This window comes from Lynx rufus, unplaced genomic scaffold, assembly GCF_022079265.1.
Source record: "Lynx rufus isolate CCGP_SWC_20201006 ecotype Redwood Valley unplaced genomic scaffold, mLynRuf1.p SCAF_9, whole genome shotgun sequence".
In the NCBI taxonomy this organism is placed as follows: Eukaryota; Metazoa; Chordata; class Mammalia; order Carnivora; family Felidae; genus Lynx; species Lynx rufus.
The window spans coordinates 56,283,276-56,308,712 of NW_025814897.1; the positions used below are offsets into that span (position 1 = coordinate 56,283,276).

The window sequence follows — 25,437 nt, forward strand, 5'->3', positions numbered from 1 at the left end:
GGTCGGGGGGGGGGGGTGGTGGGTAGGTAAACAACTGCAAGGAAAGATTATTCTGGAAATAACTGCTGGAAAGACTATTCCAGCCTCCCACTTGTACACTCAGGAACATCTGACAAACAAAAAACTAAACACGAACTAATGTTTGTAGCTCTCCGACAACCAAAAACCAAAACAAATTCACAAATTAAGACCACACACAACTACAAAGCCAATTAAATTCCTATTAGCGACGTTTACCTAATGTGAGGGATGATGTTTCACCAAGACCAAGTCACCTCCGTCAGGTGACTCTGGTGCCGCCTGACACACTAGCAGGTTCTTCCGCCTTTAGTCCGGTCCCCACGCCAAGGACGACTCACTTCTCCCACTATTCTCTGCCTCTGAACTCCTGGGATTCCTCTGGGCCACAGGCCCTGACGTCATTTGGACTTCACTCAGTGGGAATGCTTCGTTATTTGTCCAGTCGGCCTCCTTTGTCCCTGCTCACTGGCCGCGAGAGCAGAATGTAGCATTAAGCTAGGTGTTTTTCATTCCTTTGACCCTCTGGCTTGCCCCACCATTTACTGCCTCCAGGGCAGAGAGTGGATACAGTCCAACACAATAAAGGGAATTGAAGTGCTGAATGTCTCGAAAGCCAGGCTTTCATTGCAAGGCCAGGCTTTGTTGAGCAAGAAAAGGATTAGTGAGTTCTGACCAGACAAGCCTGCAGCCCAGAGAACTTGGAGTGTGTGGTCATAAAAATCACGCATAAAATAAAAAGACAGAAAGAAAAGCCACGGAGGAGAGAAGAATGCAGGCTGGTGAGGTCGTGGAAAAGTTTTCCCACCACTAAAAAAAGAAAGAGAGGGTTGGAAGAGCTTCAAGGGTGCACCTTTTGGAAGGCGCACAGCTAGACCCCAAAGTCAAAGACTGGTAGAGCCTGAGAGGAGGCCTTCCCCCCGCCCCCGCCCCGTCCCTGCCCCTGTCTGGGGTCTAAGCAGGAGGTAGGTATGGGGCAGTCACAGACAAGGAACCCAACTGTCCAGGTCTGCCAGGAAGACCTAGGTGAGCCTTCACAGAAGCTCCATGATCAGGGTGCGGGGCAGTCAGCTAGAAGAGGGGAGAAGTCCAGGCAGGTGGGCTGAGGGCAGCTTCCCAGAGCAGGAAGAGAAAGTGGGCCAGGTGGCCTGAGTTCCCAAGGGAGGTGAGTGGGGCGGAGAGGGGAAGAATGACACAGGGTGTGAGGACCTAGAGACGAGATCCACGGGGAGGAGCTTTAGCAGAGGAGGCCAGCGGCAAACACCCAACCGAGCCACGCCACGGGCAGGTCAGAGGGACTCTGATCCGAAGCCCCGTACGGGGGCCCAGAGCGGCTGAAGGTTGGAATCAGGGAGGCTGTGAGAATTTGAACACTTACCCCAAAGATGTTGAACGTTAACCACAAATGAATGAGATGTCTCGGAGTGGCAAGATCAAGAGTGTTCTGCCACCAGCTGAAAAGGGCATAATGCGCTTGGGTGAAGATAGTTTATGGGGAAATAAAGCTACCTTTCTGCACATGTGGGCTGTGGCCATGCGTTGGAACCTACCGTCTTAAGTAGATTTCCTCGTGCCAGGGGGATGGTCCACACAAAGGCCGGGGCTAGCACGGAAGCTGAGTCCCAAGGGGGCCGGCTAGAGGGGTCAGGAGGCATTTCTATTTCTAAAAGCTCATCAACACTACAATACACAACTGGAAGCAAACCATCCTGATAGAGGAGACGGTTTTGTCTGTGGCTCCCAGTTTGAAAGAGCCTGGCCCCTGGCCACCTCTCCAGCACCCGGCCTCATCACTCTACTCTAGCCCCACTCACCTTTGAGTCCTTCGCGTGTGCTCTGCTCCTTTCTGGTCCAAAGCCTCACGTATACTATTCCCTTGGCCTGGGATGGGCTCTCTGTGGCTTCAGATCTGCTTAAATTCCACTTCCCCAGTGATGCTTGTTGAGATCCCAGGACAAAGTGGCTCCTTTGTGTCATACTCCTCAATGGTCACCTGTGGCCTTTCTTCTAGTCATGGCCCCATAATTTGTTTGGCCAGTGCCAACCAACAGGGGGCGCCCAATCAATGCTAAATGAATGAAGGAAGGAAGGAAGGGAACTGTGGCCTGGGGCTCTGATGCAATGCAAAGAAATGAATCAAAGGTTCTGGTTTCATGTTCTAGCATTCTCATGTTTTAGCTCTGGGAACTTGGCTGTGACCCTGACTTCTCTAGGCCTCAACTGCTTCATCTGTAAAACGGGTACTCGGCACACGGACACTGAGCAAACCTTCCTGGGCACTAGTTGTTACTTAAACAAAGGGCTGGTCCTCTAGGAGGTGAAGGGGGGGAAGGGGGGGCACACCCTTAGGAAAAATGCCAGAAGGGCTGTATTGGAAGCATGCACAAGTGGCTGGAGGAGCACAGAGGAGGGTGGCCCCCTGTGTGGGGTGGAGGTGGGGATGGAAACTGGGCAGAGGGCAGGGAGGACTCTAATGAGGGAAGGGAATGGCTGAACCCTGGCTTATAGGATGAACAGACGTTTTCTGTGGGGTACGGGGAAAAGATATGCCAGGCTCTGGGGGATGCAAGGCATTCTGGGAATGGCAAGCATCCAACTGGCTGGAGGGCAGGGTGTAGGCCAGGAGGCACCAGGGTGAGTAATGGACCCCCAGTTACCTCTCACCCATCACCCATGGCCAATCCGGTATCTTCTACACCCCACTACATTGCCCTCTCTAATCCTAGACATACGCATTTCATCTGTAAATATTTCAGCATGCATCGCTAAGAGATAATAGACTTAAAACTATTACTGTGGCACCGGGGTGGCTCAGTCGGTTAAGCGTCCGACTCTTGGTTTCGGCTCAGGTCATAATGTCACAATTTCACGGGTTTGAGCCCCGTGTTGGGCTTGGCTCTGGCAGTGCGGGGTCTGCTTGGGATTCTCTCTCTCCATCTCTCTCCGCCCCTCCCCCACTCACATTGTCTCTGTCTCTCTCAAAATAAGTAAATTAAAAAAACTATTATAGGGGCGCCTGGGTGGCTCAGTCGGTTAAGCGGCCGACTTCGGCTCGGGTCATGATCTCACGGTCCGTGAGTTCGAGCCCCGCGTTGGGCTCTGTGCTGACAGCTCAGAGCCTGGAGCTTGCTTCAGATTCTGTGTCTCCCTCTCTCTGACCCTCCCGTGTTCATGCTCTGTCTCTCCCTGTCTCAAAAAGAAATAAAACGTTAAAAAAAATAAAATAAAATAAAACTATTATACATCTTTTCTATTACTATTATCATACCTAAAAAAATAACAAGTCCTTAATACAATCAAATGTTAAGTCAGTATTTCTGATTGTCCCTTATTTATTTATTTTTTTATTCAGTTTCATTTAGTTTCTAGGAACCAAACCAGGTTCATAATGGGATTGATTGATATGCCTCAAAGATATTGAGTCTCTTTTTAATAGATTTTCCCCTCATTTCTATTTTTTCTTACAATATATTGGAGAAACCAATTTGTTTGTTTGTCCTGTAGGGTTTCCCACTGTTTAGATTTTGCCGATTGTGTATTCCAGGCATGAACATGCTCATCTGCCCTCTGAATTTCCTAGTAACTAGTAGTTAGATCCAGAGCCGTTCTGTGCAACAGTAATACCAAGTGAGCCACAAATGCAAATTTCATATGTAGTTTTAAATTTTCTAGTAGTTACCTTTTAAGAAGCAGAAGAAACGGATGAAATTAGTTGTCACATTGTACTTAATTCAATGCATGCACAATATTATCATTCCAACATGTAATCAATACGAAAGTTATCAACATAAAATTATTCTATTTTTGTGCTAAATCTCTGAAACTCAGGGCATATTTTATGCTCACAGCACATCTCAGTTGGAACTAGCCACTTTTCGAATACTTAATAGCCGTTCACGACTAGTGTCTATTGCATCGGACATCACAGGGAGAGGTTTGACCACATTGAGGGGCAAACTTTAAACAGGGTCAAACTTTTGACAAGGCTACTTCATGGGTGCTCTTTTATCAGGAGCCATAAAATGTCTGGTTCTCTCTCTGTGACACTAGCCGTCACCGACAATCATTGTCTTAGATGTTATAGTTTAATTCTACTATCCCTTCTGAATCCTTTTGCTTGGAATGTTTCTGTAAGAGAAACTTTCTCTTATCAACGATTTGGTTAACTAGCGAGTACAATACCTCCGGCAGAGGTGAATAATGTCTGTCTCTTTCCTGTATTTCACAGTTCCTGGAGGGTTAGAGCCGTCTAGGGCAGCGTGGAGTTTGCAGTGTGGAGGGCGGCTTGGAGGGCGGAGAGTGGCCGAAGGGAGCCAGGGCGGAGGTGACTGCAATCCAGGCGGCAACCCCAGCCACAGCGGCCCCCTCCCTGGGCAGCCAGCCAATCTTCGCCCCTGAACCTCAGGAATCTTCTGCAAAAGGCCAGGAAGCTCCCACCACCCCCACGGCGCCCCTTCTGTCCCGGGCCTGTACACTGGGACAGTCATCCCATCCGGCCCCCATCCCAGGCATCGGGGCTAGGTGGGAAGACCACAGCTCCCACCCGCTGCAGAAGGACGCTTTGGTCCAGTCCCGCCCTCCCTGCCTCCCTCCTGTCCTCTGACCCAGGTAATGTCTGCATCACACTCAGGGTGCTCCTTTCATTGATTGCTCTGCCTTCTTCTGAACTCACCTGCTGCCCGCTAAGATTCTTCCATTCGCACTTATATGAAATCTGCCCTCCACCTGACATTCCGCACCAGCTCCCACCCTATTTGTCTCCATTTCTTTACCAGTAAACTTGTGTCGTCTACACTCGCTGTCCCCACTCTCACTGCCCCCCCCCCCCCGCTCCCTCACTGCTCCTCCATGCATGCAGGGTGCAGACAGTAGCTACTTGCGGAAGGGATAGATAAATACAGGTAGGTCCCTGGCGGTTCCTTCTCTCCAGCTTCTTGCTCTGGCTGTAGCCCTGCCCCCATTCTATCCCCTTGACAGATCTGTTGGCCGCATCTCAGGTGAGTCCTTAAAAAAGCCTCCCTGATGCTCTGGCTCCCTCTATCTTGTATGTCTGTGAGTCACAATTTACATGGCCAGCTTCACGGACTTTGACAGTTACATCGCATTCCTGACTGTTACAAATATGATTTCCATTCTCTGGAAAGTTGCAGTGCACCTTACAACACAATGCTCATGAGGTGCTGATTTTTTCCACTCCCTGGGCAGAAACGTCCTCCCGACTTGCTCCTCCTTCTTAGCAAGGGGCTACTGAATGGGGAAGAGCTATATTGTAAGAAGGCAGTTGGCAGGATATTCAGATGGGTGGGGAGAAGGAGCGGGCTACATAAGGGGCCTTGATAAGGCTTAGGGTGCAGAAGAGGCCCTGGGGCGAGGTCAGGGCCTGCTTTGGCATCACTGGGGAGAGAAAGCAGGTTCCCCAGTGCAGATATTCTGTAGGGCAGGGCAGCAGGGGCTTGGGCCCTGCACGGGTTTCCCAGTGAATGGGGGCTCATTACCACTCAGGATGTTTACTGAAAACCTGTGATAATCCCTCAAATGTGCACCTCTTTTTACTGTTCACAAAAACTCAGCTCCACAGTCTCCACCAAGCCCTGGACGGTTCTGCCTCTAAAGGTCGTCAGTGACTTTTGGTGCTGACTCTGGGCGCGTTGCGCCTTCACGGAGCTCCCAACGGACCGTGAGACAGACACAGGTGTGAGTTACAAAATCCTTGGATCAATGCTCTGTCTCATTCTCCCACTCCCCCCAACTTCATGAGCACCCGCTGTGTGCCACCAAAGGGATTAGACGGGGCTGGGAACAGAGAAGTCAAGGCAACTGGCAGGTTTCTAGAAGTAAAGGGTCTGGCCTCAAGGTCAGTAGGTTCTGGAGACCTCTGTTGCACGAGCAAAAGTTCACATACCGTCTGCATGAACGGTAGCCTGGGTGGCGGGGAGGTCGTCTCACGTCACAGTAACAGTGGCCGGGTCCCTCACCCGAAGAGCAAGAAGTCTGTGGAAAACATAGCGATGCGGGGTTCCTTGAGGAATAAGTTGTTCCCTATAAGGGAATTAGCACATTTTTTGCAAGTAAATTTTTGAGAGAACAAGCTCAGCCCTTCAAATATCAAAACTTATTTCAACCGTTCAGGATAATATATTCCCTTAAAATATTTCATGCACTTTCCTGTCCAACTAAAATTAATTTATCCTTTTTCTGATGACAGAGGGCCATCTTTAGGAACAGTAAAAGGCATTCTAGCTGAATTTCTTAAAACCCTGACCAGAGGCAGGCTGTGTTAAATGGTTTAGCCCTAAGTTCTTTACAACCGGCAGAGGGACACTTGAGGGTTCTTTTTCTGCCACGCTCTGGGCCACGAGGCAATCTGAGGCAGCTTTTGAAGAACAAACACCAATTTGCTCTTAAGGCAGGAGGAATCTCTGTCCGGGCACAAGGGGCAACCCGAGCAAGGGACCGGCTTCTCTTTTCGGAGGAGCACCTGGGCTCAGAGAAGTCAAGCGCCTTGTTGGGGGTGGCGCGGCCAGTGAGCAGCGGGCTGGGTGGGATCTGCCGGGCTGAGGGCTCACATACCCAGACTGCTTCCTTCCCGCGTGTATCTGCCTCTTAAGAGTCGGGTTATCCAATATTTCTGTCCACACCCGCCTTCCCTTCCTTCTAATTTGCCGCTCGTAATTAGTGGGGACCGAGAGAAGCTCATTCGAATCGTGTTTTGTACAAAACCGGAGGGATCCAAGCCTGCCGCTCCCCAGCTTGTAATTCGGTGCCCGGGCTTGGCTGGCTACAGCTACGTCACCCAACTGGCAGTCTTTCTCACTTTTATCTAGATTCAAGACCGTTCTTTTTCTGGATTGCTGACCTTGCCAGCCTCTAAGATGTGTGGAATTATTTTATAGACGTGTGTTTTTTATTCATTTCAAATCCACAAGGCTGAGCTGTCTACCTACAAAACTGTAATTAGATGCGCTGGGAGGGAAAAAAAGAAAAAAGCTTGTATCTACTTCAAGCAAGATGAAGAGCCCTGGGCACCGGTTCAGCATGCGGTGAGGTAGCCAGAAGCAGCGTAAGAGAATATTTATGGATGAGGTGGGCCTGTATAAGCTCATCTGCCAGGTGTTAAAAAACATGCAAATTCAGCTAATTAGGCTCACAGACCCTGTCTCAACACTGTGTCCATGCCACCCACTAAAACACCTCAAAACACTTGACATCTGTTTAGAGCTTTAGTCTTCCGAAAGACCAGCTTCGGTCTTGACGCAGTCTCCGTGCATGCAGAGTAAATCTCCGCCTTCGGCTGCCCCACCAAGGCCTGGTGCGTGCGATGCCAGGATCCTTGCTGAATGACCAACTCCTCCCAGTGACCATGGTGCTTTGTAATGATCGCTAAGCGCTTTACAAGCACGTGTCTCTTCTACAAGCCCGGTGGGGGGTGGGGGTGGGGGCAGGTGGTATCATCCCCACTGGACAGAGGAGGGGCCAGATTCAGAGACTGGAAGTGGCCGTGCCCAAGTGCTAGAACGGGAAACGGCGATAGCGAGTCCCGGGCATCCTCTCTGTCACTACGCGGTGGCCTCCTGCAGGACGAGAGGGACCACCACTGATGGCGCAGGCCCCATAGAAATGTAACGGCAAGGATAGAGTTCAGTCCGATTTTTTACAGATGCAGAAATGGGCTCCTTAAAAGGCCAATGACTTGCCCAGGATCACAGGTTCAAAGTGGCCGAGCCGGGGCCTTCAGAACCAAGCTTCTAAAGAACAGACGCTGGCTGTTCACACCACCCGGGGATGCGCGCGGTTTGTTATGCGATACTTGCCCGGAAAACGCTGGGGGCCCAAGGATGCACCTCTTTGTCAGATGCAGGCTTTTTTTACACAACAAAATAGGAAAGATTCAACAGACTCAAGCGACTACCACTAGAGCCCAGCGCTGACTTGGCTGCCGGCTGGTACTGGGCTCTAAGCAAGTTACTCTTCTGCCCAGTAGGCAGCCTGGAGAGGACGCCTGACAGCTGCCCACCGCAAATATTGAAATCTCTGGTCTCGGCACCTGAAGGCCTCTCCTCTCACCTTTCTTCACACCCATTCAGGCCCTTTGCCGTTTTGCAAACACTCCAGGCCCTGTGTTGCCTCTGGGCCTTTGCCCATGCTGTTCCCTCTACCTGTAACTTCTCCTGTATCTTTCAGCGGATCTGTCTTTCATCTGCATTACCTCCACAAACTGGTCCAGACCCTTGAGTCAGAATAGCTTTCTCTGCATTCCCTAGCATGGCTATACCGCTCTCCATCACAGGATTTGCCACACTGAATTATAGTACACTGTTAATAGGCCTTTTTCCCTTACCTTCCACCCCCAGAGACCATGGCAGAGGCCAGGGCTTATTCATCTTTGTATTAACCTTGTTTAGCCCAGTCCCTCACAGACAGAGACAGAGTTAGCTCAATAAATGTGAAAGGGCTGGCTGATGGTTGATGAACAAGGTTTTCATAGTTAACTCAGCTCCAATATGAAATTCAAAACAATGAAGAAGACAGGACTCAAACATAGCTGGGAAATAACATACACTTTTACTCTCAAAATAAATACTAATCAATTTTATTTTATAAATACAGATGCTGAGTTTTCTTCCAATTACCAACAGATCAGTTTCACATGCCATTTATTATTGGTGGTGGTTTAAAAAATTATTTAAATAACCAGTTAGGTCAGGATAAATGGGCACCATTAGAACCGCTAAAAAAATAGAGCTGGATACAATCTTCCAAAACTAATATTCTGAGGGGGGAAAAAAAAATCTCTGGAATTTCTAAAGTGGGTAAGGGGAAGTGGAGAGAGGGAACACAATCAAATATTTATTTGATAACACTTGCCAGCCGTTCAAAGTGTCTCCGCTACATGAAAATGGAAAGGGCTCTTAGCAGTTCAGACATGGATAGTAGTGGATTTTCATTTCAACTTACGTCCTCAAAGCAAGTTTTATTTTCTTTAGCGATTTACAAGACTAACTAAAAAGATTAGTAGGAGATAATAACTCATCCCATATTTTGGCCTTGGCCACTCCAAGCAGAGGCAAAACTAATTCTGCAGCTTTGGAAAATGTCCCTCCTCCCGGAGACATGCAATACTGTTGGTTCTACCCCAAGTCAAGGCAGAAACTGTAGGCATCGAACAGACTCCATGGAAACCTGAAACCCAAACCAAGCGAACCCAAACTTAAGTGGTGTTTTGAGGCATAACATCGTCGAACACAGTGTGGGCCAAGCCAGTGTAGGAAACCAGTTCTGAGCTACCTAATATCACATTCAGTGGCAGGGCCCCACGCTGCTGGTGTGTGTGTGTGTGTGTGTGTGTGTGTGTGTGTGTGCGCACAAAGCTGTGGATCCCAGAATCAGGGAGTCCACAAATAGGAGGCTGGCAGATAGAGTCTCAGAGCCCCAGCTCTCTCTGGCTCTGTGGAACCTGAGGTACACACTGTCCCCGTGGCTGCTCTGCGTGTGGTCCCTCTGCCTGGGGGCGCCAGGACCTAGGCCAGAGGGCCTACAACTCCATGCACTGTCTTTAAGTTTGGCATGAAGTTCAAAGTCCACCCCCATATGTGGACTTTAAGCCACATGTGATGTACCTTCCACTGTTCAATACTAACACAATCCTTCCAGAACCTTTTTCTTTTGGGTGGGGTAAGTGCTATTTCATTGGAGGACCCCACACAGCCCAGCATGATGTAAGACCACAGATATCTCCCCCCTCATTGACTCTACCGTGAATGGCAGGACATTGCGAAGAAGCCGTGACTCTAGAGTGCTTCTGCTTTAGGTTTGGAGTGGTTCCACCTCTGTATGTGAAATACGATGGATTTCTTCAGATCAACTTAAAGCTCTTAATTGCTTGCAGGTTGGGTCCATGTGTCAAGCATGGGTTGGGTGAGTTCTCTTACATATGGAAAACAACAACACGAACCATTCTGCATGACAACAAGGCTATAAATGAGAACTTGAGCCCAGGAGTGCTTGGACAATATATGAAAATGACCATGAAACCTAGGAGTTAAGCTGTTACGTCGGACAAATGCAGTTCCTGGAGAGAACACCTGTGAAGGTGTTTGCGCTGCTGTGCGGAACAGCACACGCTCGAGTCAACGACATTAGCTTAGGTACAGCCACGGTTTCTGTCCAGGCTCGTCCTGTCGTGATGGAAGATGGAGATGTAGGTTCGAGACGGATTTCAGAACTGGAAAGAACAAATCAGGTCAAGTGAAGTAAATTCAGTTTTTATTCTTCTATACAATACATGGGTATATGCATAAATTTTCCTTAAAGAGCTTGCAACCCTGAGGCAATGTCCTTGGGTATATAAAGTATATGGCAATAGCAAATGAAATCTGAGCTCCGGGGATGAAATTGGACTTGAAGAACATAATTTAATATGAACGCAACTGCACATACACCAATAGTATTGTATGCCTCACCTAAGCCTCTTTATCCAACTATCTCAACAGCCTTGCTGTCGGCACACTGGACAGCCTGACTCTCTACGGGTATTTCATCATATACAGCGCCTTCCTTTCCAACTGAAATTTAATAAATTAACATGGGATTTACATATGGGGATTTTTGTCTGGTGAGTGCACTGCCAGAAAGCATGCCTGGTTTTTGACTGCAGCGTCTGCCCACGTAAAAACTCTGGCCCCCAGAGGACACTGGATGTCATCTGACTATTGCAACCTTGGGAGCCCTTGAGGGTCCCCTGGGATCTACCAGAGGGGAAGTTTTTCCCTGTCCTTGGAGGGTTACGTTAAGGGCGTGGCTGATCTGAGGAGGTGGAAGGTCTTGGCTACCGCACTCGAGAACCAGTGACTCTGCCGTCCTCAGTTTTCAGGGTGCACGACCCACCTGCTGTGAAGACGGGGCAGCAGAGAGGCTGACTGGGGGCAGGGGCAGGAGCAGGGGCAGGTGGGCCTGGGTATAAGGAGACCATTGTGCTTCTTACTCATCAAACTAATGGATGGTCAAAGATCTTTGAGTTAACTGGTGAAAACCTTTGTTTTGAATGTTCGGTTTTCCAAAGTTTTATAAACTATGTTGAGGGCAAATGCTTATGAGAAACTAAAGGTGAGTTTATCATATTATTTATATATTATCATCTTCCCTCTGAGGATAACACAGAAGTGTAAATTAAAAAGCAGACAAATATCTTTAAGGTGACTCGAGCTAGAGAGTGAATTTTGCCTTAAAACAGTTGTCAGGCCTGAAAAGCAAACCTTGCAAGCAAACTCTAACTTTGTCTGGCCCACTGATACACAACGATCCTGAGCCCCTCCGTGATTTACAAAGTCCGGTTTTCCGAGGAATATCCTCCATTAATATTCATTTCGTGTCATAATTATTACAAGGGGTAACCAGTGCAGCTTTATCCTCATTTCAGGCAGCGACTCTGTCCTGGTCCTACCGGCTGGCTGCTCACTTCACTTATCGGAGCTCCTGCGTGGCCGGCGGAAGCTGGACACGTTTTCGTTCAGTGCATAGATCCTTCGGGAGAACTCTTCAAATTCTCCCAGGACTTGTTCGTCACACTCCACTGCCACGGCGCTATCCACCGGGATGCAGTTAAAGGCTTCTAGCTGATCGCCCGAGGTGAGACCCGTGGCTTCCATCCCGATGATCTCTTCCGCTTGCTCCACAGTACAGCAGAGCTCGGCCTCCGGGACCGGGAGGAATGCCCCCGGGAGCCGGACGCCGGAGGAGCCAGCCTGCTCGCCGGGCAGGAGAGCGCCGTTGACGGCGGCTGGGAGTCCAGAGAGGGCTCCTTCTTGTTCTTGGCTAGTGTTCACACTCACGTGACCTCCGCTTAATCTGTCACCCAAGTCAGCTCCTTTTTTCTTGCTTTCTTTGGAGAAGTCCAAGGAGGTATCCAAGGAGGAGGACAGAGATGTCATCTTTCTCTCGGATTCTCCTACGGAAGGGATGGCGGTAACAGGCTGGGCTAGCGCGGAGTTGTAACTGGGAGGAGGGGTTTTGTACTGGAGTCTCTCATTCTCTGAGCTGGCCCGTTTTCGGTGTCCTTTGTCTGGGGAAGGGATCCCCCCAGAGAAGCCTACATCTGCACCTCCAAATATGGAGCTTTGTCTCTTTGGAACAGGGATTGCGCTGGAGGTGTGGTGTCTATCGCTAGAAGACAAACAAAAACGAGAAGTTATTTTCAGCTTTCGAACTCGGCCTAAGACTTCCGGATCCAGAGACAGGAAACAACATATTTAGGTTTGAGATAATAAAAATTGATAATAATCAAGTCTAGTATTAATTGTAGGGTCCGGATGCAAGAAAAAATATGAAGCAGTCTGAATTCAAGTTTGGGAGCTTCCTTCAAGAAGGATACAAGACACCCTACAATCTATCCAGAGGATGGTGCTCAGGGTGCGAGAGGAGAGAAATCATGTCTTTGGGGAAGAGGTGAAGTACCTGGAGAGGTGGGATTGGAAAAAAAGGCATCTGAGGGATGTAATCAACCTTACTGGTCCAAAGGACTATTGGTATTTATATTCTTGTATTAACTATTCAATGCTTAACTTATCGTCATGAAGCAGGCATCCTTATTTGGCAGAGAAGTTAAATGACTTGTCCCTGATAACCTCAGGGAGGCAGTGGCAGGCTAGACTACAACCCACGCCTCACGACCTGATGACCAACAGGCTTTCTGATACCCAAATGCTAATCACCCTGCATTAGAGAACTGGCAGAGAGGGAACCAAGGAGACATCTATCTATCTAATGGACTATCTAATGGACTACTATCTATCTAATATGTATATCTATCTATATTTTTCGTAATGAAAAATTAACTTGGAAAATGGCTTCTCTTCTATCAGGTCAGTCACACACACATTTTACAATACTCGGTCTTCAGTGCCTTCTTTTGAAGTTGAGTCCCTTCTCAGGAAGATACTTTTGGGCCAGCAATAACAATCAGTGTTTAGCATTTTAGTTCCTGAAGACATTTCACATATGCCATTTCAGTTGGTTCTCACAAAAACCCTGTCAAGAAAGCAGGGTATATGCTATTGCTCTTAAGTCTGAAACGATAAATAATAATGAGTTCATAGAAATCGAGTATCCAGACGCTGGAAATGACGGTCGTGTTCAATGCTGGGCTACTTAAGCCACCCCTGTGGCACTGATCACAGTTCTAGATACTACACTTGGATGAAGATAGTCAGCTCAATTCACTGATAGGAAAAGACAGATCCAGAGACGGAGGTGCAAACACAAGATCCCTTTGACTTGTATTCTTCCGATGAGGACACACGCACAGAAGTGACTTACAAAACAGCTACTCGGCTGGAAAAGAGACGAGACCTGAAACTATACTCACCCAACAGACAGCTATTACATGTGCCAGCCTCGGGGAGGGGAAACAGATACAAGACAGGACAGGCCCTGCCTCTGAGGAGCTTCCAATCTTGCAGAAGAAAGGCCCCCATAATTATTGAAATGATACATTTTCAAATTACAGTTGTGATAAGTGCCCTGAAAAAGGAGGGAGGGTCTAGGGTTCCTTCCACCTGTGTCCACAGCCACAAGCCCTTATGCCAGCTCCCTGCTCCCTTTTCTCTCAGATTTTTTCTGATGCTAGATTATGCCTGTGGTCTCTGACACCTAAGCAAGGGTTCTTCTTCTTGCAAAAAGGCAACCACCAGACTTCTAATCCATGGGCCTACCAGACTCCATTGCTTGGCTATGAGCGTGGGTGCCTGGAGAGATTTCATAATTAGGGGTGGTCACTGGGGTGCATATGAAACAGCACAAGCAGCCCAGTAAATTACTGTTTTTAGTCCTCAAGAAAAACAAAACAAAACAGAGCCAAATCTACTGGCCTTAATCTAGGTTTTCAGTTAATATGTTGTCAAAACTCACAGCGATTGGGTAAGCCACACATTTTTGCCAATCTTGTTGTTTTTACTATACCACTTGCTGACAGTGTCCCTCTCTGAATGATTTTGCAGGGGGCCCAGGTAATCAAACCAAAACAAAGCATCAGCACCACCCACAGACCCTTTTTTTTCTGGAGCAGACGGGCCAAGCTTTCAGCTGCCACCCCAGCCCAGGAGGGTGAGAAGCACCAAGTGAACCAGCCTGGAATGCTGAAGGTGATGTCGCTGGCACACAGCCAGAGGCCAGGTGCCTAAGCACTCACTGTCACGAAGGGTGAACGACATGATACCCTCATTGCCACCGCCACCCGGCCCCACCCCGTGGGCTCTCTGCTCTGCTTCTCTGCTGGGCTGCAGGTGGGCTGACAAAAAGCAGGGCATGAGGAACAGACCTGGGCGCAAGCTGTGCTTACGACACAAGAGGACAGGGGATTTTGTAGCCTTCGTTGATTCCGAGACCCCTTGAAAGCTCTCCACAGCTCTGTACGACAGAAAAGTAATAAAGTTTCACATCCCTCCTCTCAACTATAATGGGAAGGCAGCTACCATTTTCTTGTACATCAATAAAGTTGAACCCTCACATCTACCTTGTGGAAAAGGTAGGCAGGTGGGTGGTTTTGTTCAAGGCTGCAGAGCCCACATCTGAGCCAAATTTGGTCGGACTCCAGAGCCCACGCTGTCTGTTGCGTCCCAAGTGGGAAAGTCATATTCAAATTCAACTGACACTTGCTAAATGCCAATGGAATGCCACACCTCAAGCTAAATGCCATTACACAGGCCTTCTCATCTAACCTGCTCAGCCTATATCTAAGCTCTGGGGTGCTACTCCTATTTTAATGGATGGATTCTAAGTCTGTACGAGGTAGAGACTTTGGCATTTTCTGACATCCCAATTTTTTAAAAAAATGTTTACTTTGCGCGCGTGAGAGAACGCATGCATGCGCACAAGTGGGGGAGGGGTGGAAAGAGAGGGAGAGAAAGCATCTCAAGCAGGCTCCACACTGTCAGTGCAGAGCCTGACTCAGGGCCTGATCTCATGAGTCACGATCTGAAATCAAGAGTCGGATGCTCAACCGACTGAGCCACCCAGGTGCCCCCTGACATCCTGATTTTTGCAGCATTCTCCAGTTCCTTTAGATTTTTATGAGAACCCAGGGAATGATAACATCAGATACAATTTGGAAAGTCCAAGTAATGGTAAAATGTCCCCCCTGAATAATGGTAAAAAAGATGAGTTATTACAGGTAGACAAGGAAGTCTACGTATCTAAAATTTGCCCTTTAATCACCACATGTTGTCTTTCTCCCCATTTTAGTCATGTGCAATAAGACTTTTCAAGCATTTTCATTAAAGTCTTTCTTATTATATATATATATATATACATATATATATATATATTTAATTTGAGAGAGAGAGAGAGGGAGAGAGAGACAGAGAGAAAGGGAGACAGAGAGAGAGAGAGAGAGAGAGGGAATCCCAAGCAGGTTCCATGCTCAGCACAGAGCCTGACATGTGGCTCAATCCCACGACACTGGGATCATGACCTGAGCCAAAATCAAGAGTCAGATGCTCAACCAACTGAGCCACCCAGGTGCCCCAAAGTCTCTCTTACAATCTTAAAAAGAGTAAGCTGAAGAAAAGAGGATTTTCTTAATAACACTGGGCCATCACTATGAACATGTGCTACTTAACTGTGACATGGGGAAGAGATGACAGGACACTCAGGGGCACAAGTCCAGGTCTCTGGGCTCTCCCACCTGTACCCACGCTTCCCTGGGTCCTCTCTCACTGTCAGGCTGGTGGCGCACGTGCGCCGATGCACTTGTCTGCAGGCTCTTGTCTTTTGTTAATGTCTGCCAGCTCACTGTGCCCTCGTGTAGTGGATGGCCTGAGAACTGTGCGCAAAAGAGTACATCGGCTTGAGTGAGGGGCCAGCACATGGCCGGGGCATAACACACTTGGCTTTATGAGTTTTGTAACATTAGTTTTGGCAGCTTAGAGTTAATTTTTTTATTACTTCCAGGATCTCAGCAGTGTTCCAGATTTTTCAGATACCTGAGTTCTAAACAGCTGAAGTGCCGAATGATTACATTAAAATATATACAAACACACATGAATTTTTAATTATTATAATAATTTATACTCCCTGGAAAACAGAAACAATATAAACTACATAAAAAATAAAAATCACTCATAAGCCTATTGCCTATCGAATAATTTTGAGTATTTTGTTTTTAGGCTTTGATTTTACATATATGTGTTTGATTAAAAAAGAGAAAAAAACCCTGAAGTTATGTTTGTTGTATATATGTAATTCTGTATCCCACCACTGGAATTTATTAAAATCTTTTGGTAAATAACTCTAAATGGCTGCTCCACTGAATGGAATATTATTCTCTTATTTGTGTAGAGTTAGGATATTTCTAAAATTTTACTATTAAAAAACAAATTGCTGTGAGCATCTCTGTATAAAAACACAATGCATAGATTTTTAATAAAACAATTTAGATTTTTGCATTTGATAGAAAGTTTCCAAAGGGAACCTTCATTACACATTTTAGTACAAGCTAAATTCTTACAATTAAAAAAAAAGAACATTTTACTTCTATTATTCCCTACACAATAGAAAGGTAGCAATTAAAGAGGCAAATGATAGATCAAAAAAGAATGCCTGGGAGGTTTCAAGATTCTTTTTGTCTGATTATAGCGCGGGTTTACGACGATTTCATCGAGACGGAAGAAGAGGTCAGAATGCATAGACTTCCTAATTACATGACTAATTTTTAAAGGCTGTTGACAATTTACTTATCAAATGAAATTAGTGCATTATTTGACTTGTGATGAATAACTTACTGGGAATTTTTCCTCTTAGAAACAACCAGAGTAAACCTGGATATTTGGGGGAGGGGTGGATGCAGCAGGAAACATGGTAGCTTTGCTCCGTCCTCCACTCCGGCCAAGGCTCCCTCTGTGTTCTATGGCGCTAGATCTGGGGGCCCGGAGCCCGAGGTTTGGTAACTGGACCAAGTCCCCTACTTCACCGCACACATTCTCCTTGGCTGTTTGCCTCGAGTGGATGGATGTCTTTTCCAGCTTGGCTTAAGTCCAAACTGGAAACCTGGAAACATGACATCTGGGGTTTAATGCTGCAATTAGAAGGAATTTATTAAAAAACAACAACCCACAGATATTGTAATGGCCAATTTACCAGGCCACGGTTTAGGGAAACATGGGATAGGTTGTTGAGTAACTGAACCACATCGGGACTGTTAGATTACTTCATAATCAACCTTTTGCCACGAGTACAAAAGGATACCCTAGAGTCACAAACAATAGCCTGATGAGGGAGAAGTCAAGTGGTTTGGAGTTTAGAGGTCAAGGAGGATAGTCTGGTTTAAATTTGGCTTCTCTGGATCAAAGTCTTCTCTGATCTCCCTAAATTAAGGTGATTAATTTCTTTCTCATTCTGTGAGTCCTTATTTATTGCAGTTGGTTATTTTTTTATCTCTTCAGCTATATCTGGAGATAGTGGTGGTGATGAGGAAGGGTGCTCAAAACCTAGACCCTCCTCCAAGCTCTGCAGTCATGACCGTCTATTTGGAGTTATAACTTAAGGTCGAACTCACCACTTGTTATATGACTGTAGGCAGTCCCTTATCTTCTCTGTGCTTTAGCTTCCTCCTTCATAAACAGATCACTGGACTACAGTAAGGATTAAATAAAATAATGCACCTGAAATAGAAGAATGCCCGACGTACATACTAATGTCAGTAGTAGCTGTAATTGTGATTGCTGTCATTATTACCAGCTTCCACGGGCTTCGGATTCCCAAAGAATTGCCCTCATTTTACAGAAGGGGTAACTGAGACTCAAGGGCATTAATGTCTCAGACCGTGGAACACAGGTAATTGGGAGTAGAGGCAAGGCCAGAATCTAGGTCTCCTCCCTCCTACTGTTTCTTCCTACATAAAATTGTTTAGAACAGGGACACAAGGAACTCTTCCCATCCGCCCCCTCTCCACTTCTGCACATCAGGGAGCTAGCTGCAAGAAGGAGAAAAAGAACTAAGGCAAATGTAAAAGAGTATTGAAAGAAAAATACTAAATCAATCAGAAGTGAAACATCACTGCAGCTTTTTTTTTTCTTTTCTTTTTTTTTTTTTTTTTTGTAGACGGGGGTGGGGGAGGCTTTGAATAAAGTAGAAATGCTCAACTGCCTCTATTTACATGATCTGCTAAATGCTTAGGGACTAAAAGAACTTCCCAGAATCCTTTGAGGTACATTCCAGTTGTCCCGAGACCTCTGATGTATCATTTTTCTGTACGAATTTAGCTTCAGGGAGAAAGCATTTTTGTAAGAGGGAGAATTTCTGTTGTCCCAACCTAAATGAGGAGGACCCCGTTCAGCCTTTTAGAACCATTATACAAACACTTTGTCATGAGGCCAATCTGGGAGACAGTAGAACCCAGTTCGTTCCACTCCGCTATTCTTGCCTCCACAATTTCCCCTCCTCCTCCTCTTTCTGCTGGTTGTACTGCCTAAGGCAATAGCCTCCTTTAAAAAGAACAAGGACTGGGAGAAGGAAAACAGGGTAAGAGAGCACTGGTCCAAAATATGTTTCCGCTTCCATATCTCCCATATATATTCCAGACCTCCGCACGGAGCTCCGCCATTATGAGATATGGCAGACTGGTGAAGCACTTCACGGCTCTGAACCAATGTCTCCTTTTCTGTAAAACGTGAACATCCACCTAACAGTTTTTACAGTGAGGACTAACACTCTTAGTACAATGAGGAGGTACTCCACAGACTGTTATTAATAATAAAACAACGGCAGGTAACACTGATGAAGTGTGATGAAGTACTGTGTTAGTAGCTTTCTACATGGTCTCATTTAATCCTCATCTCTATGAAGTATTACAAACATAATCCACCTTTCACAGATGAAGAGACTCAGGCATAAAGGTTAGGTAACTTGCCCAAGTCACAAAGCAACTAACCGTGATTGAACAAACACAACCTGACGAAGTAAGTGTTAGCTTCCTTCTCTCTCCCAGTCCCCAGGACTTGCCACCACAATGCCTACATGTGATCGATCGTACTTCCGTCTGAGGGAGGAGTGAGACTCAGAAGAATAATTTTTAGGCTGAATGGCTTGGTATGTTTTCTTTCTCTTCTTCTCTTGCCTATATTAAGTTTGTGTGGCTTTTCTGATTTCCTTGGAATTGTTATTCTGTTATAAGAATGCTGACGGATCTAAGCATCAATTATGAAAACACAAGTACATCCTGTCACAAAATGATATAAAGGTGGAGGCTTAGGGGAAAATGAAATAAGGGAAAAATGGAAAGATTTACCACATCGAGAGAGTTCTCGAAGGTGAGGTGAAGTCTTAGCTATTGGAAGTGATTTTTTTTCCCCTGTTCTCCTCCAGATTCACTTGTCCTTGTTTTATCTGTCTACAACCAGGTCCCATCCCATAGAGGTACTGGGAGAGAGCACACTTCACCGTCTCAAATATGTGTCTTTCCCTCCTACAGAATGTTTCCTCTGAGGAACATTACTAGATCACAGCTGGTCAAAATGCTAAATCTTGATTGTCTGGATCCTGGCCAAAGTCTACAGCTACAACGCGGTGGAATAAGAATACTTAAAAAGAAAAAAAGAAAAAAGAAAAAAGACCCACTTTTAAACAACATTCGATCTTCTTTCTCCCCCTGCAGCAAGCTATGACCTCACGGCAGTGAGGCCTCTGCATGGAGGTGTTTAAGTTGGTTTACGGCCATTAGAAATGTTTGAAGCTTTGGTACTGCTCTGTGCCAATAGCATGTCAACTGTGCTAAAAAGCAATAATAGTTTCTCACCTTCTTAAAGATTACTGCTTAAATAATGCAGAGCAACGACAGGGCTGCAGAGTGCCAAAAGAAGGTTGCCAAGGCGAAGCTGAGGTAGAATTACGTCTTTTGGCAGCTACAGAATTATGACATAGAGTTAGTTTTTTTTAAAAAACAACCTCCATAAATTAGACTACTATCCTTTTTCAAAACCCCGCAGAAGTTGGGATCCGTCCTTCTCCTTGCTCTCTCTCAGATCGGGTGGAAGCAAAGAGCCTCGTTTTGCAAAAGCCAAATGTAACAGTTAGCTCTTAACCTCCTGGGGGGTGGCTGGGGGTCAACATTTCTAAGCACGGAGTCCCCTGACCACAGGCAAGCAGTCTAAAGGCCTCTCACCATTACCAGATAAGTAAAAGTGGTTAATCTTTGCCCTGGATGTTAAGAGAAACAAGAAACAAAATAAAAATAGAAACAATCTTGGGCCAAAAGCAGAGGCTGAAACCTGTGCCAATGGTCACCTTTCCCCTGGGCTCAGCTTGGAAGGTTCCCTGCCAAAATCCGACTAAATAAAAACACAAAGTTTAAAAAGGTATAACTGAACAAGGAAGCCTTTAGATTTTATTTAAACTAAGGGCTGATGGAAAGATGAATTATTTGTGAAAGAGAAAGTTCCACAGGCAAAGGGTAAAACAAGAGAGCTGAAGAAGTCCATTTCCCGGGGCTATGTGATCTGACTGAGGGCCTGGCCATCAGGACAACGGGGCCTAGCTTGGGAAAGGGAGGCCTCAGCACAGGACAGCGGACAGAGGCTCAGAAGGTGCCCACAGGCAGGAGCCCATCTGGAGGCCAGTTCAGTCCGAAGCCTGAGCTCCCTGGGCTCAGGGAATAGAGGGTGATCCTTCAGGGAGACAGAGAGGGGTCCCAGGAGGAGTCAAGTCAACCACTTCACCCATCAGCTCTCATTGTAAGAAATCATCATACAAATTAATGTATTAAAATTACAGCCAGGCAACAAACATTGCAAGGACCGTAGAAACAGAGATGGCAGGGATGACACCAGGGGACCCTTTGGAGTGTCTGGCCAACAGTTGAAACATGGGAGCTTATCAAGTGTTCATGCTGAAAATTAGGGGGAAAGAAAAAAAAGGAAGAAAAGTAGCTGTACCTCTGCCAGGGACACCAGAGGAACAGCAGCGTCACAGAGCCCAACCTCAGAGAGAACTCGACAAACGAAAACTTTGGTCAGAGGATGCTTTCCGAATTTCAAAGGTAGATCTGCAAAGTGAGCTAAAGGTGGTTTTAGACTCCAGAGGCCAATGGCAGAATCTGTGAATTTAAGTCTTTGCGAGATACTGCGAAAGCGGAACCACCACATTCTAATAAGTTCTGACATGAGCTGAACCATGGGGATTTAGTTGTTTGCTGTTTTAAAAGACAAACGAGTAGCTCTGCCACCATTTCCCAAGATGCTGGAGGCCTTCATCTGAAGTGCTTGAATTACACTTAGCCGTCACAGGATCATCACACAGTGTGAGACTGTGGGGCTCCAGGAATAGCATCTTGGAAGCCTTATCTTTTGTAGTCCTCTGTGCTACTAAAAGAGGTACAGTACGAAACTGTATGCATATTAACAAATGAAGTGATTTACTCCCTAATTCAAATATATATTGAGTGTCTATTATGCACGAAACACTGGGGATATAATAATGGTGGAAAATAAGGCCGCAGTTCCTGTTTTTGTGGAGGTTACACCACTATGGGAGAGGACAGAGACTGCCACAGAATAATGACAAAAACGTAAAATGATAACCTCTGACACATGCCGTGCAGGAGAGGACATGGGCTAAGAGAGCTTGTAACAGAACCGACCCAGAAAAGGCCAAGAACTGAAGGGTTAGTAAAATTGTTCACCAGGTGAAGAATGGGTCAGAGGTGACAGCATCTTCCAGGCAAAAGGAGAGAGAACAAGGAGGACCCGAAAGGTCGTGAAGTGAAGAGCAGAATGGTAGAATATAAAGCTGGAGAGGAAAACAAAGTCTAGACCATGCAGAAACCCATAGGCCATGTCTAGAATTTTCTCTTTAAGTCGTGGAAGTGTTTTAGGCTAGGGATATTTGGGGGGGGGGGTGGTGGTGTGGGGAAGGTGGTGAAGAGAAAGAGAGATTTATTAATCAATTGATTGACTTGTATTTTGGAAAGTGCACTCTGGCTGAAGTTCGAGAATAGACTGGAGGGGGCCCCGAGTTGATGCTAGGGGACCACAGGCTGTGCAGCAGTACAGGTGAGAGATGATGGAGGCTCGGACCAGAATGGAAATATGAGGACATAGACAAGTAGACATATTAGGGGAGATCAGCAGGGGCTGCTAAGATTAGATATGGGGATGAGAGAGAAAGGGAGGAACCAAGGATTATGCATGGTTTTCTAGAGATTCCATTTGCTGAAAACAGCACTGGAAGACCACGAGGCTTATGGTGGTTGGGTTGGAAGGCAGGAAGGAAAAAACACAGGCACACAGAATGTGCTGTGAAAACATCCAGGGGGCAATCTGAATAGAGGTCTAATATCCGAAAAGAGATCCGGGCTGAAGATTTACACTTGTGCTTCATTTTAGAGTGGGTGATAATTAGAAAGATGGTTGTGGACAAGATCGCCTTGGACTGGAGAATGAAATGAGAGAAAAGAGGGCTTAGGACCGAACCTTGAGGGGCTCCAGTTTTTGTGACGAGGTAGAGGAAGAGGGAGTCTGCAAATATGACAAGAAGGAGCAGTCAGAAGGGAAAAAAGAAAACCAGGAGAGGGTTATAATAACAGCATTCCTTTTCTGGAATCACAAGATGCTAAATAATCCCGTGTATAAAACATTTTTATTCTTAACATAGTTATAAGAGAGGCTGTACTGAGTAATAAAGTGGGGCCGCAAAGCTATTCTGCTTGGGGCCAAGTTTTAGGTCCTCCACTTGATGGCTGTGTCATTGTTATTTTAACCTCTCTATGCCTCAGTTTCCTCATTTGTAAGGCGAGGGAGGACAGTGGGTCCTAATTCATGGGGCCATTGTGAGAGTTAAATGAGTTAACTAAGTAATATATTCAAAATGCTTTGGAAGGCTGCCTGGTTTGCAGTAACAGTCGTTTGACATTAGCTATAATGACACTGCTTACTATATATCGTCAGCCACTAGCAGAATTGTTGACAAAGCATCATATAAAATGATCTTTAATGTTAAACTCCAAACTTAAAACACAGGGAATTGCGTCTAAATTGAGTTTAAATTCGAAGGTCATAATGAAGTAGTCAGAGGTCATTTTTAATGCTGCAAACTTGTCAAACTTTTGATGGGCAAAGTAGCTCTACAGCCTTCTTGAAACCTAACCCAGTGCTTTAGATCTAGAAGGATGTTTGTCTGCTGATACTTGGCACATGCTGATGGTTCCCTCCCAAAAAACACTGACTTCTTAGTACGGGATAGATAGGTGGCTTTTCTGCTAATTCTTTCCCTCCATGCATTTAAATATACCCATCTTCCAAAGTCCAATTCAACTCCTATCTCCTTCAATAAGCCTTCTTTAACCATGTCAGTTTAGTGTGATCTCTTTGAACAGCCTCAGTACTTGAATTTTACTATCCAACTGATGTTTAATATGATCACTTGTATCGCTACACATATTTTGGTAGACATAATTGACATCCACATTCACTGCCTGGCAATCTGCTAGGCTCTGGAAATAAAGAAGTGTATAAAATAAGGTTTCTATCAATAAAGAGTTCCCAATGTAAGAGAGAAGATGGAGAGAGTTAACCAATTAACACCACGGTGCTTTGTGCACAATATACACTTCATACATTGTAATGGAGGAGGGAGCAAGTTATCATCTGGAGGACTCATCACAGGAGGCTATATTTGATTGGTGCCTTGAAGCATAAGGGGGAGTTAATCCGTCTGTGTGTGCGTGTATAGGGGGGAAGAGTAAGAAATGAAGGGCAGGATAAAGCAGAATAAAATACAGTATGTGTGCAGTCCAACTATGGAGCCAAGTCTTGTAAACACTGCAAAGGAGGGACCTAGTCTTCTATTTCTTGAAACCTACTCCTTCACTTTCCGGTCTAACGTAGTAAAGAATGGGTATTAAGGGAATGTGTTTGTTTTATGAATAAATGGATTTAATTAGTTGTACTCAAAAGGAATAACTTATGGCTTTTCTTTTGGCAAAGTGTTGAGAAACATTCTGTTCATGTAAAAAAGCAGGTAAAAAAAAAGAACACTACAGGATTGCTTATAACGTGAAAAACCAAACTATCTAAAGATACAGTTACAGTAAATCTAAATGAGAAGACATTATGCAGCCATTAAAATGATGCTAAAAAGTTTTATTATTTTTTTTTTTAATTTTTATTAAAAAAAATTTTTTTAGCGTTTTATTTACTTTTGAGACAGAGAGAAACAGAGCATGAACGGGGGAGGGGCAGACAGAGAGGGAGACACAGAATGGGAAGCAGGCTCCAGGCTCCGAGCCGTCAGCCCAGAGCCCGACGCGGGGCTCGAACCCACGGACCGCGAGATCGTGACCTGAGCTGAAGTCAGACGCTCAACCGACTGAGCCACCCAGGCGCCCCGATGCTAAAAAGTTTTAAATGGCATTGATAAAAGGCTTAAGATGTGATGTACAAAAAAGCAGATATATACAGCTGTACAGACTGCCCAACCCTAGATAATGGTTACTGGGTACCTGCCATGCGGCTAGCTGGGTTTGAGATGTGCTCTAAGTATAAAACATATGCTGGTTTCAGAAGGCTTAGCATGGAACAAGGAACGTCAAATATTTTATTAATAATTAAAAAATACTGATTACATGTTGACGAGTTATAATTGGTTTTTATTGGGATTAAATAAAATATATCATCGAGGCGCCTGGGTGGCTCAGTCGGTTGGGCGTCCGACTTCAACTCAGGTCACGATCTCGCGGTCCGTGAGTTCGAGCCCCACGTCGGGCTCTGTGCTGACAGCTCAGAGCCTCGAGCCTGCTTTGGATTCTGTGTCTCCCTCTCTCTCTGCCCCTCCCCTGCTCATGCTCTGTCTCTGTCTCTCAAAAATAAATAAACATTAAAAAATTTTAAATACATTATTAAACTTAATTTACCTATTTCTTTTTACCTTTTTATAATAAAGGTTGCCAGAAAATTTAAATTTACATACGTGGCTCAGACTATATTTCTTTAGTTTTGAGAGAGAGAGAGAGAGAGAGAGAGCGAGAGAGAGCGTGTGCACACAGGAGCGGCAGAGAGAGGGAGACACAGAATCCAAAGCAGGCCCCATACTGTCAGCGCAAAGCCCAATGTGGGGCTCAAACCCATAAACTGTGAATCATGACCTGAACAGAAGTCAGATGCTCAACTGACTGAGCCACTCAGGTGCCCTTCTCAGCCTGTATTTCTACTGGACAGTGCTGATATAGATGATAGGATCTCAAATATATAAGAAATACATAGAAAACCGACAAACTTAACAATGGTTTTTGTCCCTAGATCGTAGAGCTATTGTTTCCCCCTTCTGTATATTTTTATATCTTCCAAATTTGATTCATTGAGCATGTATTATTTTCTATTCAGGAGGAATTAACAGAAATAAACAACACAAATAAAAAACAAGATTCCAATCTGGTTCAAA

The 25,437-nt window shown here is 45.7% G+C and overlaps 1 protein-coding gene across 2 annotated transcripts in view; it reads right to left on the reverse strand.

The window, feature by feature from the left end:
- Positions 1 to 10,264: 10,264 nt before the first annotated feature.
- The window catches only part of UVRAG (UV radiation resistance associated), a 295,530-nt gene continuing 280,357 nt past the window's right edge, over positions 10,265 to 25,437 (reverse strand). For both annotated transcript variants that reach the window (XM_047071234.1, XM_047071233.1), the window contains exon 15: positions 10,265 to 12,177. In XM_047071234.1, the coding sequence (XP_046927190.1) occupies positions 11,475 to 12,177 (703 nt within the window). In that variant the 3' untranslated portion in view covers positions 10,265 to 11,474. The remainder of the gene's footprint in view (positions 12,178 to 25,437) is intronic.